Source organism: Balaenoptera musculus, chromosome 18 (genome assembly GCF_009873245.2).
Source record: "Balaenoptera musculus isolate JJ_BM4_2016_0621 chromosome 18, mBalMus1.pri.v3, whole genome shotgun sequence".
Lineage (NCBI taxonomy): Eukaryota > Metazoa > Chordata > Mammalia > Artiodactyla > Balaenopteridae > Balaenoptera > Balaenoptera musculus.
This window is the reverse complement of record NC_045802.1, coordinates 69335040-69348833: the sequence shown is the minus strand read 5'-3', so window position 1 is coordinate 69348833 and position 13794 is coordinate 69335040. Positions and strand designations below refer to the sequence as shown.

Sequence of the window (13794 nt, the reverse complement as noted above, 5' to 3'; positions counted from 1 at the left end):
TCGAACCCGTGTCCCCTGCATTGGCAGGCAGATTCTCAACCACTGCGCCACCAGGGAAGCCCCCACTATTATTATTAAAAGAGACTTCAGCAAGATACAAACCAAAGACAATGAAAGAGCTTTGTTTTGATCTTGCTTTGAAAAAATCAGCTGCACAGGCTATTTTAGACAACTGGGGAAATATGAATACAGCATATTAAGGATTTTTTGTTCATTGTTAGGTAGGATTGTAGTTATTTAAAAACCTAAACTTTTGGGCTTCCCTGGTGGTGCAGTGGTTAAGAATCCACCTGCCAATGCAGGGAACACAGGTTCAAGCCCTTGTCCGGGAAGATCCCACATGCCACAGAGCAACTAAGCCCGTGCGCCACAACTACTGAGCCTGCGCTCTAGAGCCCGCGAGCCACAACTACTGAAACCTGCGCGCCCTAGAGCCCGTGCTCTGCAACAAGAGAAGCCACCGCAATGAGAAGCCCACGCACCACAACAAAGAGTAGCTCCCGCTTGCCGTAACTAGAGAAAGCCCACGTGCAGCAACGAAGACCCAACGCAGCCAAAAGTTAATAATAAATAAATAAATAAATTTATTTTAAAGAACAAAAATAAAAACTAAACTTTTAAGTAAAATTCAGTACCAAAATATTTAGGGGTGAAATGACATAGTTTCAGGTATTTGCTTCAGAATTCTCCAGAAGCAAGCAAACGAAAAAAACCTCAAAAAACAAAGAAAGGAGGGCAAATGGAACAGGTATGGCAAAGCCAGGATGGTGCATGGATCCTGATGCTGTGTGAGTACACAAGGGCTTACTGTGCTCTGCTTTTGAGAAGGGCTGGAAATGTTTATAATAAAATGACAAGAAAAAAAACCCCAGTGACTTATTCTTTATAAATGCTCCCAAGAATGCCATCTTAACTGTTCTTTATTCATTTAGAAGATGTACTAATTTCCCCTCACAGCTTTTATTAGGCTTTTATAATCTGCATCTAACTTTACAGAAAATCAAATCAAGGGAGAAAGAGTAATTCAAAGCAGTTGTGATTCTTCTCAAAAATAAGGGCTAAAAGAATGCTTTTCAAAACTCATTTAATGCTCATAAATTATTAAGACCATCATGAGATGTAGAAATATTAATAATTTTCATTAATTTATCTGCTGTATCCTCCTAAGTGCAGATGACAATGGCAGGAAGGGGTAATTAATGCTCAAATATTTTAAATAAATTGAATAAGTTACTGAATTAAATTTATTTTATATATCTTATAAATATTTTTGGTTTTCTGGTGATGTTCTACATTTAAATATGTTAAATATTCTATATTGGAAAATAAGTAAATTAAAACCAGATTATTTTATATAGATAAGGTCTTTCTTGACTCTCACCAGTTGACACATCATAGTCGGCAGAGGATTACAGAACAGTGTCTGGGTACATGACCCATTTTGCGGTGATCCATTGTATCACTGCGTACATACGTATCTTGTGCGTGTCTCCTTCCTGTTTTACCGTTAGTGTCGTGATTGCTCTTCCCGTCAGTTTTGTGCTGGCTTACATTGATGGGTGAATAGTTAATGACATGAGAGCAAATGGACATAAGCAGAGAGTAATTTCTTTGAATGCCTTTTAGCTGTGGTGAACACTGTTGTAGTTTAAAAATGGACTGCTTCCATATGTCTGAGGCAGTAGAAAAAGCTTGCGTTTCAATCCCTTTTTCCTTATTAAAGCATGTCGAGCTCAAGGAAGAAAACCACTTGAAATTTGTGAAATAAAGCTCATACATCTCCCTTTGGATGATTTAGGGACCATGGTCACTGGTCACTGTTGCTTGGAAGCGTGGAGTTGACTCCTGGACTAACTACCAGTATGTCCCTGCTGTTGTCGTCACCTCACTGCTAGCATTAGGTGAAACTGTGAGGTCTCAGCGTGGACAAGGCCATTGCTGAGGGAGGGCCTGTCTTTAAAGTCAAGTCTCACCCATTAGCTGCTGTGGTTTGAGCTTCCAGTGGGTAGTATTATCGTTTAAAAAGAGTGGACATTACTGTCATCTAATTGGAAGAATGGTGTCCATATAGGTTTTGCTTTGTGACTAGAACCTCTCTGCTTTTGCTTCTGAAAAGTTGCTGAAGGGTTAGACCTATTGACAGACCTTCCCTTGTGACATAGGGCATCAGAAAGAAAAGCCGAGCCTGACAGAGGAAGGGAGATTGAGGACAGGTGGCCGGGTGGGCTTGAGGTTGCTGTGGTCTAAAGCCTTGGAGGCCAAATACTAGGAAAATTCGGTTCAAAATGTAAACAAAAGGCATGGGTTTCTGTGGTTAAGTCATTTTTGGTTTAAAACTAGCATATGGGGACTTCTCTGGTGGCACAGTGGTTAAGAATCCGCCTGCCAATGCAAGGGACACGAGTTTGATCCCTGGTCCGGGAAGATCCCACGTGCCGCGGAGCAACTAAGCCCGTGCGCCACAACTATGGACCCCGTGCACCGCAACTACTGAAGCCTGTGCGCCTAGAGCCCGTGCTCCGCAACAAGAGAAGCCACGGCAATGAGAAGCCTGCGCACTGTAACGAAGAGTAGCCCCTGCTCCCCACAACTAGAGAAAGCCCGCGCACAGCAATGAAGACCCAACGTAGCCAAAAAAAAAAAAAAACACTAATATGAATTGACCCTTACATCAATTAGGATTGGAATAAGTCAAAAATACTGAAGGATTAGTAAGGATGTTGCCTCCATTGGACCCAAGTCTTTGTTTTAAGAGTCGTTATGGATGTTCTTTAAATTTGATGCTTGTTGACATTCATTAAGTCTTAGGTATATTTTTTTTGGAGGAGGGTTGGAGGAAGGCATAATGGAAATGTATTGGGGCTTTAAGTCCAGGGTTTGGAACACCAGGCTAATACACCTGCTGCCCCCTGGTGGCAGCGTATTAAATAGTGCAGTTCAGAGGTGAGGAATTCTGGAGAGCTAAAGTCCGCTGTCTTGACAGAAGTGGATTGTAGAGGGAGCCAGGAGATGGTTTCTCTTTCCAGCTCTTCTCATAATTTCTACCTGTAGTTATGATCTTAGGCAAATAATTTAGTTCGGTTAAAGTCTAGATTTCACTTTATTCTACTTTAAAATGTAATTTCTAAAATTTCTTCCTATTTTAACATCTTAAAATTCTCCAGTAGTAATGGCAAATAATATTTAGTGAAAGATATCAAGTTCCACTTTTTCCTTTACCAGCTGAATTTTAAAAAATCCGAGATATTTATTCAAGAAAGCAGACTCCAGAGCAACTCCTCAAACTTAATACGGATTTGGCTCTGGACCGCAGGCTGCACAGATCTATCTGCAGCACGGTCCATAATGAATCAGCATGACGACCCTGCGTTATTATGAGCGCCTACAAGGTGCATCATTTAAAACTTAATTTTCTTATATTTAATAGTGGTTAAAAAACCCATAAAATTTACCATCGTTTTCAGTGTACAGTTCAGTAGTGTTAAGTGTAGTCACATTGTTGTACAACAGATCTCCAGAACTATTTCATCCTGCAAAACTGCAACTCTGTACCCACTAAACGACAACTCTCCATTCCTTTCTCTCTGCAGCCCTCGGCAACCATCATTCTTCTTTGTCTCTGTGTATTTGATGACTCTGGGTACCTGGTATAAGTGGAATCACACAGTATGTCTTTTTGTGATTCACTTATTTCACTTAGTATAATGTCCTCAAGGTTCACCCATGTTGTAGCATGTGCCAGGAGTCCTTTCCTTTTTAAGGCTGAATATCAAACGTAGAGACCACATTTTGTTTATTTGTTCATCTGTTGATGGACACTTGGGTGGCTTCCACCTCTTAGCTATTACAATATTATTATAATTATTTTTATAATTATATATTACTAATGCAGAGAGGGTTTATTTATACAATTTCTTTTCTGTGTATAAAAGGTCAAACTTCATTATAAAGAACACCATTCAACCGCACTAGATAACTAGGATATGGCTTTTTGTATGGATAAGTTAAAAAGGAACTAACGTCTATTGGACACAAGCTCTGTGCCAGGCACTTATATATCTGTGATACATTCTAGTGTTTAGTCCTTATAATAATTCTGTAATTTACCCTCTCTCAGAAGGGGACCAGTACTTACTAAAATCACCACGTGCCAGAATTTTGATATACATTACCTCATATAATCCTCATACGTCAGTCCTTGAGGTGGGCATTATTATCCCCTTTTTTAAAAAATATTTATTTATTTATGTGGTTGCACTGGGTCTTAGTTCCAGCAGGTGGGCTCCTTAGTTGCGGCTTGTGGGCTCCTTAATTGCGGCATGCAAGCTCTTAGTTGCAGCATGCATGTGGGATCTAGTTCCCTGACCAGGGATTGAACACGGACCCCCTGCATTGGGAGCGCAGAGTCTTATCCACCGCACCACCAGGGAAGTCCCTATCCCCATTTTTTAGGTGATGTTAACTGAGGTTCAGAGGGATGAGCCACCTTGAACAAGGTTACACCACTAAAGGCAGCAGGGTTTCACCTGACTTGGAAATGAAACACGTCCAGTTCAAAAGCATGTGTCCTTCAGCCTACACCCTGCTCCCCCGCTGCCCGGAGTAACACCTACACCTGTGATCCGAAGGATGTGGGAACAGTATCAAGAAATTACACTGCTGTCCTAATTTATAAGTAGAGAAACTTCTGTAGTGTCTTCCCATTAAATAAACAGCCCTTTGGGTTTTCCTTGCAGAGATTCAGGTGAATCTGAATCTGAAACACAACCAGCCTGGCCTCCCAGCTGATTTTGTAGTCTCCCTAGGACTTCCAAAAGAGTGGCTCTCATGTCCAGTGCCCCCATTCCTGAGGTTATTTTTCTCTTTCTCTCTTTGGCTTGGTGGGGAGCCGGGACCGTTTTCGCTGCTCTGAGCTGCCACCTCTCTTGAACGCCGTGGTGTTTGGGGCTGGAGCTTTGATCTGCTCCCTGCATGGTGTTTTCACACAGGGAGGGGGTCCTCGACTGTCCTTGTAGATGGTGGTTTTCTTGGGGACTCAGCAAACTCTTGGAGAGGCCCAGTGCAGCATTTCCTCACGTAGGGGAATACAGATACAGATGCGTAAGTGAACAACTGGCAAGTTTGATGGTAAATGAGATTTTTACATAGTTTCAAAGTATCTCCTTATGAAATTTTCATCAACTCGTGTCACGCGGGGCTTGGGGGAGAATAACTTCACCGTGAAGCTGGGAGCGGCCTGGCAGTCACCACTTTCTCTGGGTGACCGGAGTGAACGTCATCAGTGACGGGACAGATTGGAGTCATGTGCCATCCAGTAGGCAGTGAGAAGAACACAGCATCATTTCCAGAAGATTCCCGCTGAAGATGGGTGACCTGAATCTAACCATGAGGCAAAGCCGGAAAAAAAACAAGTTGAGGAACAGAAACAGATGGCCTGAAATCATTAAAAGCATGAAAATCAAAGTCAAAGAAAGACTGAGGGATTGTTTCAGTTTGGAGGAGATTGAAGGACAAGACGAGGAACACAGTTGGGATTCTGCACGGGGTCCTTCGCTATAAAGAACATCATTGGACAAGCGACAGAACTTGAAAGGGGTCTGAGAGAAGGTGGTCAAGTGCCTGTGCTGATGTCCTGCTGTTGAGGGCTGTGGCGTGGGTGTATGAGGGGGTCCTGGTGGGAAACGGACATGAACACGTGGCGGGAGGGGCGTCAGGTTGGCAGCTCTCTGAGCAAACGTCTCCTGGACGCCCGCCCCTTCCCTTGTCTGAGGGCTGAAGGCTGAGTGTCTGGGCCTCCTAGAAGATGGGGAGACAGACCTGGGTGGCCCTGCGACGAAGGCAAAGGGGCTGCCTGTTCTGGGGTCAGTTCTGCCCCCAAGGGAGGGTGTTTGAGGTGACCTGGCAACCTTGCAGGCTGAGTGGGATTTTGCACATTGAGGCCTGAGGAGTGGCCGGAGGCAGTGGCAGCCTCGTGAGCAGAGGGGGGCACAGGTCGCACCCCCAGGGCAGTGTGAGGCCCGGCCTGGATGAGGCGGGGAGAGTCGGGTCTGGACGGTGAGCCAGCACGAAGAGCCTTGGGCTTGACCCTTTGGGTGTGTTACCTGTAGCCGCGGAACAAATCACCCCAGCATCAGTGGCTGCAAACAACAGACACCCTCCCACGGCTGGGGGCTGAGCCTCTGAGAGCCGCCTCACTGGGTGCCTCTGGCCCGGGCTGGTGGAGCTGGGGTCTCTGGGGGCTAAATTGGGGGCATCTGAGCTCGCTCACGTGACAGCCAGCAGGCCTTGGGTCCTTTCCGTCTGTCTTGGGAGACTCTAGCTCCTCTCCACGTGGCAACGCTTCTGCGTACTTCTGCTAGTTTGACCGTGTTGCCGAGCCTTGAGGCAGGCAGGATGGGAGTTTGCTGCCCGTGAGGCGAGTGAGGTCACCCAGGGGCTGCCCCGGACCCAGTCCCTTTGAAGTCCACTGCCGTGCACGGCCTGGAGGACGCCCCAGGCAGCGAGGCTCCGGTTCCGCTGTCTTCTCAGCGCAGGGAGACTCTGGAGGGTGGTCTTTTGAGCAGAACTGATAATTTTTTATTTGTTGTTTATGTCATTCAGAATAACTCTACTACCTGTGGCCTGAATGTTTGTGTCCCCCCAAGGTTCATATGTTGAAATCCTAAGCTCCAGTGTGATGGTTATTTGGATCTTGGGCCTTAAGGAGGTGATTATGTCATGAGGTTGGAGCCCTTATGTATGGGATTAGTGCCCTTATAAAGGGACCCCAGGGAGCTCCCTGGCCCCTTCTGCCAGGTTGAGGACACAGTGAGAAGATGCCCTCTGTGAACCAGAAGGTGGGCCCTCACTGAACACTGAATCTGCTGGTGCCTTCTTCTCAGACTGCTCAGCCTCCAGAACTGTGAGAAATAAATGTTTGTGGTTTATAAGTCATTCCGTTGGTGGTAATTTTGTTGTAGCAGCCCGAGCAGACTAAGACAAACTCCATTTGTTGGGTGCCTGCACGTGGAAGGCTCCGTGCTGGGTGCTTTCCTGTGCTGTCTCGGGGTGCCACCCTTCTCCGTGAACTACAGCTGAGCGATTGGGCAGAGAAGGAGATGACAGAGGCCCAGAGGTTCTGTCATCTGCCAGCGTCGCTGCCCAGGCCTGCCTGATCCCGAAGCCAGTCCCCCCCTGGCACCGCTTCTGCCACCTGGGGCCCCAGGTGGAGGTGCGAAGAACATCCCCGGGCAGCACCGTGGCCGAGTTCTTCTAAGTAAGGGGATGTTGACACACAGATTTGCTTTTCTTTTGACAATAGCAAGAGAGGACCACGTGGAGAATGTTTGGCCCGCACTGTGCGCGTTTCAAAATCACATTGTTCGGGTGTTCGTATCACCAGGAAAGAGAGGCCTCGTGTCTCAGAAGAGCCCTCAGTGGCAAGACAGGCTCTAAACTGGGTCAGAAATGGGAGCAATGAGGCAAGAGGTGGGTCTTACCTCTTAATAACAATCAGGAATAAGCAGCTCACTGGGGCAGTTTGTAACTAATAGGGAACTTTTGCGTGTATGAGAAAATGAAAACCAGTAAAACAGAGTTCACGGAAGTTTAGATAATTAATGGTGAGTTCAAGGAAGTTTAGATAAACAATGGCGAGTTAATAAGAGAAATATAACTTGAAATACTGAAACTGAGAGATTAAAGTGTCCCGGGAATATTGACGTTTAATGAGACATAGGTGAGTATAGCCAAGGGCTCACCAATGAGTGTGGAGTCGAAAGTCAGGGAGGAAAGAGAGGACTGTTTCTTGGGACTGGGTAGATGAGACCATGCGTGACTGATGGGGTCTGGGGGCGTGTGCTTGGGATGAAATGACCCCCACGCTGCCGAGCCCTGGAGGAGATGGGGGAGGGGTGCAGCCTGGGCCGTGGAGATATTCTGGATATCAAAGATTTCTCCACATACACATCAGTCTTGCTAGATCACATTTCCTGGTTCTTTAGAAAATAACTTGGTTGTACTTTAGGACACTCAGTCCCAGGACCACACTTAAACATAAACAGAAAACTTGGACAGGAGTCTAGCAAAACAAAGATCTATTATGTGAAATGGAAATGCCTATAACAAACAGAACCAAAAACGCAGGCAAGCCAAAGGGATCTAACGGGGTCAAGTGATGCTGGCAGGTGAGGTGGATGTGAGTCTTTAACTGGGAGGGTCATTTGGGGAGAACAGTAGGGACAGGCGATGGTCAGCAGGACTTGCAGGTTCTTGCTTGATGTCCTGGGGACATTTTCTTCCTGAGGGCCTGACTGAGGAAGGGGTTTTCACCCAGCTGGGAAGTGCGATGCCACACAGGCTGGAACTTGACTCCAGGGTGATTCACATTGTCTCTGGAAATGGACTTCAGTGAAGCTCCCCTGGGTAGAAGCTAAAAGAGAAAAGGCTTCTCAGCCATCTTCACTCAAATTGGAGCAGAGAGGAATGGGTGAGTCACTTTGGCAAAGAAAAGGCCTAAAGTTTATGGAGTGCGAACGTTTTACAAGAAGCAAGTAAAATCATGGTGGATAAAAGGACTTTGTTCAAATGCTGATGTTTGATGGGCCTTTAAAAAAAATAGATAGGCTTTATTGATTTGCGTGTGATAAAATATACCCATTTAATATTTCAAGTTTAATGAATTTTTAAAAATTTCAATGAGTGTTTATAGATGTATGTACTCATGGAATCACCACCATAATCAGATACGGAACATTTCCATCCACCCAGAAAGTACCTCATGCCCCTTTGCGTCAGTTTTCTCTCCCCTCTGCCCAGCCCCCAGCAGCCGCAGCTCTGTTTTCTGTCGCTGTGATTTGCTTTTTCCAGAACGTCATTGGAATCATATGGCATGTGGTCTTATGTGTCTGGCTTCTTTCACTCAGCATATGCGTTTGAGATTTATGCATATTATTATACCTACATCCCTCAATTTGTCTATGGGTTCTCAAGTTTATGGACATTTGGGTTGTTTCTAACTATTGCCTATTATGAATAGAACTGCTATAAACATTCAGGTATAGGTCTTTATGTGAATATATGAAATCATTTGTGGCAGGTGTATTCCCAGGAGTGAGATTGCTAGGTTATATGGTAAATATATGTTTAACTTTTAAGATTGTTTTCTAAAGCTGCTGCACCATTTTGCATTCCCAGAAGCCATGTTATAAGAGTTTCAGTTACCCTACATCCTTGCCACCAATACTTGATATTAGCAGTATTTTCAATTTTGCCCATTCTAGTAGGTGCATGATGGTATACTTTGTGGTTTTTATTTTCATTTCCCTAATGATGATGTTGAGCATCTTTTCGGGTGCTTACTTGAGATTCATGTATTGTTGGTAAAGTGTCTGTTTAAATCTTTTGCCCATTTTTAATTGGGTTGTTTTGCTTCTTCCTGAGTTTTAGGAGTTCTTTGTATATTCTGGATACAAGTCATTTATCAGATATGTAGTATTTGCTTTGCAGATAGTTTCTCCCAGTCTGTGTTTACCTTTTCATGTAATCATGGGTACCTTTTGAGAGCAGACGTTTCTGATTTTGATGAAGTCCAGCTTATCCATGTGTTCTTTTTATTTACTTTTTGTTTCCTAATAAAAGGTTTTTCTTCTAGAATTTTAGCTCTTGCAATCGGATACATTTTGAGTTTATTTAAGTATATTTATATGGTGTGAGATAAGAGTTGTAGTTCTTTTTTTTTTTTTTGTATATGGGTATCCTATTTTTCATCACCATTTGTTTCAAAGACTGTCCATTCACCTTGAATTACTTTGGCACTTTTATCAGAAACAATTGGCCATACAAGTGTGGGTCTACCTCTGGACTCTATTCTGTTCCATTGATTTATTTTTACCAGTTATTTTTATTGAGATATAAATCACATACCATAAAATTCACCATATCAAAGTGTACAATTCATTGGTTTTTAGTATGTTCACAAGATTGTGCAACCACCAGCACTACCTAATTGTACATTTTCATCACCCCCAAAAGAATATTTCATTGATTTTTTTCCAGCTTTGTTGAGATAGAATTGACATATAACATTTTATAAGTTTAAGGTATAATGTGTTGATCTGATACACTTATATATTGCAATATGACTACCATCTTAGTGTCAGCTAACACGTTTATTGTGTCACTTAATTACATTTCTTTTTTGTGGTGACAACATTTAAGATCTACTCTCTCAACAACTTTCAAGTATATAATACAGTGTTGTTAACTATATTCACAATGCTGTGTGTTACATCTCCAGAACTTATTTGTCTTCCAACTGGACATTTATATCCTTTGACCAACATCTCCCCATTTCTCCCAACCCCCCAGCCCCTGGTAACCACCATTCTACTCACTGTTTCTACAAGGTTGGCTTTTTAAAATTCCACATATAAGTAAGATCATACAGTATTTGTCTTTTCTCTGTCTTATTTCACTTAGCATAACGTCCTTAAGGTCCATGCATGTTGTTGCAAATGGCAGGATTTCGTCTTTCTCATGGCTGAATAATATTATACACACACACACACACACACACACACACACACACACACACACACACACACACAAAACCTTCTTTATCTGTTCATCTGTTGACAGACACTTAGGTTGTTTCCATATCTTGGCTGTTGTGAAAAATGCTGCAATGAACATGGGAGTGCAGGTATTTCTTCACTATCCTGTCTTCACTTCCTTTGCATATTTACCCAGAAGTGGAATTACTGGATCATATGGTAGCTCTATTTTTGACTTTTTCAGGAGGCTCCATATTGTTTTCCATAGTGGCTGAACCAATGTACATTCCTACCAACAGTGCACAAGGGTTCCCTTCTCTCCACATCCTCACTTGTTATCTCTTCTTGATGACAGCCAATCTAACAGGTGTGAGGTGATATCTCATTATGGTTTTGATTTGCATTTCCCTGATGATTAGTGATGTTGAGCACCTTTTCGTGTACCTGTTGACCATCTGTATGCCTTTGGAAAAATGTCTATTCAGTTCCTCTGCCCATTTAAAAATTGGATTTTTGTTGTTGTTGAGTTGTATAAGTTCTTTATATATTTTGAATATTAATCCCTTATCAGATATATAGTTTGCAAATATTTTCTCCCCTTCCGTAGGTTGCCTTTTCATTCTGTTGACTGTTTCTTTTGCTGTACAGAAGCTTGTTAGTTTGATGTAGTTCCACTTAACTGATTTTTGCTTTTGTTGCTTGTGCTTTTGGTGTCATATCTAAAACATTGTTGCCAAGACCAGCATCAAGGAGTTTTTTCCCTGTGTTTTCTTGTAGGAGTTTTACAGTTTCAGGTCTTACGTTTAAGTCTTTAATCCATTTCAAGTTGATTTTTGTGAGTAGTGTAAGATAAGGGTCCAATATTATTTTTCTGCTTGTGATTATCCAGTTTTCCTAACACCGTTTATTGAAGAGACTGTCCTTTCCCAGTTGTGTATTCTTGGCTCTCTGTCAGTATTACTTGACCATATATGCTGGGATTTATTTCTGGGCTCTCAACTGTGTTCCATTCGTCTTTGTGCTTATTTTTATGCCACCACCATACTGTTTTAATTACTGTAGCTTTGTAGTATAGTTTGAAATCAGGCAGTGTGATGCCTCCAGTTTTCTTCTTCTTTCTCAGGACTGCTTTGACTACTTGGGGTCTTTTGTGGTTCCATACAAGTTTTAGGATTTTTTTTTCTATTTCTGTGAAAAATGCCATTGGGATTTTGATAGGGATTCCATTGAATCTACACATAGCTTTGGGAAGAGTGGACTCTTACGTCTGTTGTGATCCTGTGTATTTCTGTGGAATCAGTTATAATGTCTTCTTTTTCATTTTATTTACTAGAGTCTTCTCTCTTTTTTTCTTAGTCCAGCTAAAGGTTTGTCAGTTTTATCTTTTAGAAAAACAGGTTTTAACTTTTGTTGTTCTATTATTTTTCTGGTCTCTATTTTATTTATTTTTGCTCTGATCTTTGTTATTCCTTTTTTCTTCCAACTTTGGGCTTAATTTGTTTTTCTTTTCCTCATTCCTTGAGGTGTAGAGTTAGTTGTTACTATAGGTATTTATCACTGTAAACTTAAAACTGCTTTTGCAGTATCCCATAGATTTTGGTGTTGTTTCCATTTTCATTTGCTTGAAGATTTAAAATTTTTTTCTTTTGATTTCTTCTTTGACTAATGGTTGTTCAAGAGTGTATTGCTTAATTTCCACATATTTATAAATTTTTCCAGGTTTTGTCTTGTTGTTGCTTTCTAGTTTCATACCACTGTGGTCAGAAGAGATACTTGCTATGATTTCAGTCTTCTTAAATTTGCTAAGACTGGTTTTATGACCTAACATATAATCTATCCTTAAGAAAGTTCCATGTGTGCTTGAGAAGATCATATATTCTGCCACTGTTGGTTGGAATGTTCTATAAATGTTTGTTAGGTACATTTGGTTGAATCTGTGGTTCAAGTCCAGTGCTTCCTTGTTGATTTTCTGTCTGCATGATCTATCCATTGATGAAAGTAGGGTATGGAAGTCACCTACTATTGTGGTTTTGTCTGTTTCACCATTCAGATCTGTTCCTATTTGCTTAACATATTTAAGTGCTCCCATGTTGGGTGCATATCTTTTTCCATCCCTTCACTTTGAGCTTATGTGTGTCCTTAAAGCTGAAGTGAATCTCTTGTAGGCAGCATATAGTTGGGTCTCGTTTTTTTTAATCCCATCCAGGCACTCCATGTCTTTTGATTGGAAAATGCAATCTACATTTTAAGTAATTGTTGGTAGGTAAGCACTTACTAATGCCATCTTATTGTTTTCTGGCATGTTTTATAGTTCCCTTGTTTCTTTCTTCCTTTCTTGCTGCCTTTCTGTGGTGGTATGCTCCAATTCCTTTCTCTTTATATTTTGTGAATTTACTATAGGTTTTTGCTTGTGGTTACCATGGGACTCACATAAAACATCTTATAGATGTAACAGCCTATTAGTACTCTGCCCTTTAACCTTTGTACCACAGTTAAGTGGTTACACCATATTACAGTATTAGAGTGTTCTAAATTTGGCTATGTATTTACTTTTACCAGTGTATTGTATATTTTCATGTGTTTTCATGCTACTGATTAGAGTCTGTTCGTTTCAGCTTGAAGAACTAAAGCATTTCTAATAAGGCAGGTCTAGTGATGAATTCTCTCAGCTTTTGGCTGTTTGTCTGGATAATTCCTTATTTTCCCTACATTTCTTTTTTTTTTTTAAGAATTTATTTATTTATTTATTTTAGGCTGCGTTGGGTCTTCGCTGCTGCGTGTGGGCTTTCTCTAGTTGCAGTGAGCGGGGGCTACTCTTTGTTGCAGTGCGTGTGCTTCTCATTGCGGTGGCTTCTTGTTGTGGAGCATGGGCTCTAGGCACACGGGCTTCAGTAGTTGTGGTATGCGGGCTCAGTAGTTGTGGCTCGCAGGCTCTAGAGCACAGGCTCAGTAGTTGTGGCACATGAGCTTAGCTGCTCCGTGGCATGTGGGATCTTCCCGGACCAGGGCTCAAACCTGTGTCCCCTGCATTGGCAGGCAGATTCTTAACCACTGTGCCACCAGCGAAGTCCTCTCTTCAATTCTGAAGGATAGTTTTGCCAGATAGGGTATTCTTCATTGGCAGGTTTTTGTTTTTTTTCTTTTCAGCACTTTGAATATATTATTCCATGCTCTCCTGGCCTGTAAGGTTTCTGACGAGAAATACACTGATAGCTTGCTTAATGAGTATTCCTTTATAGATTACAATCTCCTTTTCTTTTGC

The 13794-nt window shown here is 42.3% G+C and overlaps 1 protein-coding gene across 11 annotated transcripts in view; it reads left to right on the top strand.

The window, feature by feature from the left end:
- Positions 1-13794, top strand: part of GGACT (gamma-glutamylamine cyclotransferase) — a 59477-nt gene that overhangs the window by 15972 nt on the left and 29711 nt on the right. For 2 of the 11 annotated variants that reach the window (XM_036831157.1, XM_036831151.1), the window contains exon 3: positions 4989-5100. The exons of the other annotated variants lie outside the window; for them this stretch is intronic. In XM_036831157.1, the coding sequence (XP_036687052.1) occupies positions 5016-5100 (85 nt within the window). In that variant the 5' untranslated portion in view covers positions 4989-5015. The remainder of the gene's footprint in view (positions 1-4988; positions 5101-13794) is intronic. 11 annotated transcript variants of the gene reach the window in all.